A 6,709-nucleotide genomic window follows, 5' to 3' on the forward strand; every position below is an offset into this window, starting at 1 on the left:
TCACTTGCTGTTTGTATAACTGGTATACTCTTCTGACAATTGTATTAAGCTTTTCAGCTCCCTAAAAAAAAAAAAAAAAAAAAGAAGGAATCCACTAAGGAGAATTATAATTTTCATTTTCCTTGTCAAATGTGCAATTTGTATAATTAGTAGACACTTTTCACAATTTTTTTAACTGGATGCTTTATTAGAGATGAATACTATATGGTAGCGGTAGGAAATTCCTTAGCCTTAAATTAGGATATTCAAGAAGCACAGGTTGTTCCAGTTCGATACCGTCAGGAATTCTTGATTATTAGCTCCCTCAAAAAAGAAGTGCACCTATGAAAAATAGCTTTTCATTATCCCCCGTCTGACCACCCTATTTAAATTTTCCTTTTTAAAAGAGAAAACATGTTTTTTTTTTTTGGGGGGGGGGGGGGAGGGGAGGGGATTGGTAGATACATTTCACAAGATATTTCAAAGTGTTTGCAAGAGAAAGTTTGTATAGTGAAATTGGGCATTGTGGATAGGAGGGTGTGTAAAGGTTTCAGATTCAGACCCTTGAAAATGGAGAATTTTTGGAGAGAGAAAGTTTTACCCTCCTCTTCTCCCCTTTATTGGGTTTACCGGCACGAATTTGAATGTTATTGTCTTCAGTAATTAAGATAAGATGAGCACTGGCAAAGGCGGGATTTCTATTAAGGGGTATAAAAAAGAAAAAGCTAAAAAATTAGAAGGGAATGTGGCCAGTGCAAATTGAACCAGCAACCTCACAATAGTTTTGAATTCCCTTAACCGCCGAACTATGCTTTTGGGTTGTAGCAAGGGGGATCAAAATATATATAGATGCATAAAATAGATTTTACCTTATATGTACGGTCCAATTTTTTGGCGAAGGGGTTCCCAAAACCCAGAACCCCCTTCTGCCCACCTAAATCTTCCCCTGGATGCTTGTATCAGGGTAGACTGTCTACATCACAACTCTTGGATTGCGGCCTTTTCTCCACCACTGCGTGAATGCAGGATGTTTCGTGCATCGAACTGCCCTTTTACACCATAAACAGAATGGAATATATATATAACAGGAAGGATCCACTTTTTGTGTTTTCAAAACTTTATGAACAGCCAAAACAGCTTTCAAAACAAGTTAGTCTTTGAAAACTGTTAAGGATAAACCATTGTCAAAATTGGACAACACCAATCAAATGAAGGAACTTGAAAATGTCCCAATTCAAATATCCTTTGCCCCACTCTACTTATTTCCTTTTATAACCTTCACATATGCCACCTTCTCCTCTGTCAATTCTCTTTGTTGAAAGAGCATGCCTAGTATCATTAGCTACCACAAAATATTCTGCAAAATCATCATTTTACACGGTATGCTTTTTCCGTAAAAATTTACTTGCACCCAGTGTTTACACTAACCCAATTAATACATGACACCTGTACTCACATACACTAAAAGGGCGGCCCGATGCATAAGCTCTCGCTATGCGCGGGTAGGGGGAAGGGCCGGACCACAAGGGTCTATCGTATGCAGCTTTATCCTGTATTTCTGTAAGAGGTTGTTTCCACGGCTCGAATACGTGACCTCCTGGTCACATGGCAATAACTTTACCAGTTACGCCAAGGCCCCTCATTTTGTACTCACATACACTATAATCACTAAATGGTTTTAACCATGGTAAATTAGTATAGTTTAGTGTGCATACCGGATGCGAAAAGTTTACCATGCTTTCCCCTTTTGAGGGAGAAGTCATTCTCTTTGAGACAGAAAAAAATAAAACATAAGTTCTGAAACAAAGAGTACTACAGATGTACATTTTAAATATATATACATTTTACATATTACACTCAAGCACTATACTGATATTTTTCTTCCTCATCAAACAAGGGAAACAACAAACAAATAAAGAAGAAAAAGACCGCCTATCTTAAAATATATGTAGCATGTGTTGGTACATTTATCTTGAATGTGTGACAACTCTCTTTTGATGATGACTTATCTTGTTATTTGCTGCATTATTTGCCTGTGTTGGTGAAGTCCTAGAAATATCTTTTGGTGTTGGCAAAAGCTTTAGTGTAGCTAATAATACCTCATCCATTGTTGGTCTAAGTTTTGGATCTACATTGAGGCACCGTAAGGCGAGTGCTGCTGCAGCTTGTGCACCTTTCTTCGAGTACTGCCCTCCGAACCTTGTATCCATGATTCTCAGTACTCGTCTGCTGTCGCTTAGGAAAGGTATTGCCCACTCTACTAATGTTTCCTCAGCACCTCCCGGGTTCTCCTCGCCTGTAGCTCGTTTTCCTGATAGCAGCTCCAATAGAACAACACCGAAACTATATACATCGTTCTTTGGAGTCAAATGACCTGTTACAAGTAATTGGGGGTTGACTTGAGATAAGATATACAAGATACCAACCGTGGGTCACAGTAATCACAAGGCGAATAGTTTAATGGAGAAGGATTAGTTAACAAACTGATTGAAATATACCTGTTGCGACATATTCTGGTGCAGCATAACCCCGAGTTCCTATGACCCTCGTTGAAACATGAGTTCTATCTCCATCAGGACCATCCCTTGCGAGGCCAAAATCTGATAGTTTCGCATTAAACTCCTGCAGATGTTCAATAGAATATTTCATTTGTGATTGTATGATTGAAATCAACAGTTTTCTGATGCTAATCAATATCTCAGACGTAGAGACTGTACCGAATCAAGTAGAATATTTGATGCCTTGAGGTCCCGATAGATGACATTAGCATCCAGACTGTGCAAGAAGGCCAGTCCTCGTGCAACATCTACTGCAACGTGCATCCGTTTACCCCAAGTCATAAGCTGAACTCCTTCTGCACAAAATGGAAACATCACTAGTCTTCATCAGCAGTTTTCAAGAAAACACACACTATGCACTGATTTTAAATGTATCAAATGGAGGCATTAGATGAAGACATGCTACAAGAAACAATAGAATTATAATCGATGAGAATAAAATCAAGCAGGGAAGAAAAGCTTAGAAAAAGATTTTCAAGTCCAGCCTAGATTGAGTTGGCTTTGTTGTACAAGTATTCGACGCAATGAACTGCTTTCTTCAGAAGATCACAGAAAAGATCCTTCAATTGCATGAACCATTATCTTTTTATTTCTTTAACCCCTCCCTAATTAGGAGGATCTATAGTGTTTCTACGCTTCCCCTCCAGCGTGACTTGAACCCAGGACCTAACGGTCGTGGGTGGAGGTGCTTTTACCAGCTGAGCAAGCCTCACTTGTCCATGAACCATTATCTTACTAGAGATAATAATACTTATGGAGTATTAGCGTTATATCAATGCTTGAGAAAAATGTCCGGCACTACTACACTAATAAAGCATACAAATCAGAGGCGGATCCAGGATTTGAAGTTTATGGGTTCTAGTCCTTCTGGGTTCTCCCCATTGGAGTTACTCGGTTCTAAATTTATAATTTGTACATATTAAATAAACTTTTCAGGACAAATACAAAGTTACTGAGTTCTGCTGAAACCGTGCCGTATATAGTACATATGCCCCTGTACAAAATCCTACCTAAATTACGGGAAAAATTGAGAAAAATGATTATAAAGAATTCGGAAAATGAAGAGATTGACTCACTTCTGAATAGATGATTTTCCAAGCTTCCTTTGGTCATATACTCGTAAACAAGAAGCCTGTTATCACATTCTACGCAATATCCAATCAGCCTCACAAGATTTTCGTGGCGAAGCTGCCCTAAGTAGTTAACCTCTGCCTGCAGATTTGATGCGAAGGACACAAAGTTATTATTATCACTGAGAATAAGTGCCACAAACAAAATATTAAGAAATTTTCTGAAGGCGTGTAAATGAACATACAAGCCATTCTCTGTGCCCCTGAAAGCTTTCTGGCTTAAGTTTCTTGACGGCCACTACCATTCCTGTCCCTGGTTTGCAGGGAGTAAGCGTATTTTCATCTAGCCATCCTTTGAAGACATATCCAAATCCTCCCTCACCAAGAAGACTATCAGCTCGAAAGTTCCTAGTTGCATTCTTGAGGTCATTGAAGGTAAAGGACTTGAGATGGCTGACGGCAGATAGATCACTTTTGCAAGACTTGAGAGCATGTCCTAAACTGCCCTCAAGTGTCTGGCGATGACTGTATTCTTTTCTCTCACTGCCAGGGCCTGTTCTAGAATCTGGAATTACAATTGCGAAGAAGTAAGCAGATAGGAAACAGAACTCGATTTGCAAATATTAAAAATTAAGTAATTTGTTTTCCGGTTAAAGTTCCGAGTTACTCTTTTATTGCCAATGTTGTGCAAAGCATTGTTAAGAAGGAGGGGATGACCTAACCTTCTTGTACAAAATGATAACCTGCTAATCAGATTATAGCGGTATGTTCTAATACATTGTAGTGGTAACTGCCAAAGTAATATTCAATACAAAAAGCTAAGTAATATTCAATAAGAAAAACGAACAAGTCATGGCACGAGTCACACATGCTTTCACAATGTTATGTATCTTATCGATGCCAGTGCTGCTATTCTGATGAACCGGATCAGTGGAAAATAAGCAGCTAAACAGATTTCTGAGAACCTAGAAATTGGCTTTTAGACCCGAAATTTCAGGGGTCAGTATGATGCAGGAGAAGCAATGTCTAAAACACCAAAGCGCAAGATCACTTTGAAGAGTTTAAGGAATAAATTAACTTCTTTGCCATAAAATATAATTGCTCTCACTCTCGTATTTGTAAAGGGATGCAATAAGTAAATTCACGAGAATGATTTAATATGGTTCACGAGTCTACTTCAACAAAATCAAACTAAACCAAGAGCAAATACACATACACAACTGTTTGAAGTTTGAACATAATTGCAGGATAGCACATATAGTGGCCCCATCCAACCTGAAACTCTACAACCTTCTGGACAGAGGCAGATTCAGGAATTAAAGTTTATAAGTTCTTATAACGATCTCAAGTTAATAACTAGGTTCACAGTCAAATGCTTATAGATATTTAATGAATTTTTAATACATATACAAGATCTCGACAAAAGCTACTGGTTCCCAGGAATCCACAATATACCCTCTAGATCCACCACTGCTTCTGGACTGCAATATAACGAACAATAGCCTCACATGTCTATTTCCTTTGCTTAGGTTTTGTTTCCAGTGTGAAATAGAACTTGAGATGCAAAGGGGGGAAAGAGTAGACAACTACTCTAGAGTCTAAACTACACAAAGCTCTTGGGAGCCAATTCGCATAACTTTGAAAGTTATAGCGAGGATTATCCAAATAATTGGATAGCAATAGCACAAAGTGTTAAGAAGCAAATAACAGAACAATAGACCGTATAATTTGCTTCTTAGCCAACAAAATTCAAACTTCTAAAAGATGATAGAATCCTATTAGGGTAACACCAAAATCACCAAACGACAATTTGGGTAAGTATCCTTTTACTCTAGCGAAACAATAAGACTTCTCAAAATAGAAACTTTTCTACACAGAATGTGACTTGAAAAGCAATCCACATATTTTTTCTTATGACGTGGTGTCCGGGCCAATTTTCACGCTCCTCGACTATTTCACCACATGTACCAGTAACTCTGCCCACTAGGCATATGTAAAGCAATCCATATGTTTTAGCTCAATGCTTCCTGAAAGCTATTCGTTACAGCATACAGCATACCTATTCTCAATAGCTAACATACATATTCTACAAAATTGCAAAATCTAACTCGAGAATTAACCCTGAAATATACATAAAAATAGGGACTTGAACAAATTACAAAAGCAATCCATATCTCTCTACTTCAATGCTTTCTGAAAGCTAGTAATTACAGCACACCTATTCTCAATATATGTATATATATATAAGGGCAGGCCGGTGCACTAAACTCTCGGGATCCGGATAAGGGTCGGACAAGGTTCTATTGTACGCAGCCTTACCCTGCATTTCTGCAAGAGGCTATCACGGCTCGAACACGTGACATCACATGGCAGCAACTTTACCAGTTACGTCAAGACTCCCCTATATATATTATATACAGAATTGTAAAATTCAACTCAAGAATTAGACAAAAAATGGGGTCTTGAACAAACTACAAAAGCAATTCAAATATTGTACAAAACTGAAACAAGAGGGAAACATGCAAAAAGGCAAAGTGAAAAGAGAATGTGGGAATGAATTCATACCAGACAACAAGCTAGAAGATGCATGAGCAAGCCTTACAGGTTTACCATAGCAAATCCCCATATTAAAACAAATATCAAGATTCTCACTTTATAACCAACTTTTCCTTTAGAAAATTTGAAAACCAAGAAAACCCCAAAAAGGATAAAGGAGAAGGAGAATATATGAAGAGAAAAGGAGTTGAATAAGTACAAGAATAGAAAAATGAACCCATTGTTATTTGTTATTGTTAAAGAGGAAGAAGCTATGAGAGAGAGAGAGAGAGGCCCTTTTAGTCTTCAGTCAAGAGTAAGGAAAATCTCCATTGAAAATGTTGTCACAGCTACGGTTAAACATATGGTCATATGTGGGGTCCATTTTTGAGGATGTGGGCCATAGTTATGTCTATGTCGTAGGGGTGAAGTATTGAACTGTGCCATAACAAATTTTGACAATCCTTACCCACGGAAGGTTGTGATTTTCAACTCGTTGCCTAAACATAGTAATGACGTTACTTGAAAAAGTGAACAAATAAATATATCACGTAACAGTATGTAGTA

At 38.0% G+C, this 6,709-nt stretch overlaps 1 protein-coding gene across 1 annotated transcript; it reads right to left on the reverse strand.

Annotated features, from left to right (window-relative positions):
- Positions 1 to 1,780: 1,780 nt before the first annotated feature.
- On the reverse strand, positions 1,781 to 6,373 carry LOC107817024 (putative serine/threonine-protein kinase PBL3). Its single transcript, XM_016642791.2, has 6 exons — positions 6,173 to 6,373; positions 3,853 to 4,172; positions 3,614 to 3,749; positions 2,697 to 2,833; positions 2,478 to 2,601; positions 1,781 to 2,353 (listed from the first exon to the last, which is right to left on the reverse strand). The coding sequence occupies exons 1-6, from the start codon at positions 6,231 to 6,233 to the stop codon at positions 1,947 to 1,949; spliced, it is 1,185 nt and encodes a 394-aa protein (XP_016498277.1). The 5' UTR covers positions 6,234 to 6,373; the 3' UTR covers positions 1,781 to 1,946.
- Between the last annotated feature and the right edge of the window lie 336 nt (positions 6,374 to 6,709).

The sequence above is a fragment of the Nicotiana tabacum genome, chromosome 18 (assembly GCF_000715075.1).
Source record: "Nicotiana tabacum cultivar K326 chromosome 18, ASM71507v2, whole genome shotgun sequence".
Taxonomy (NCBI): Eukaryota; Viridiplantae; Streptophyta; class Magnoliopsida; order Solanales; family Solanaceae; genus Nicotiana; species Nicotiana tabacum.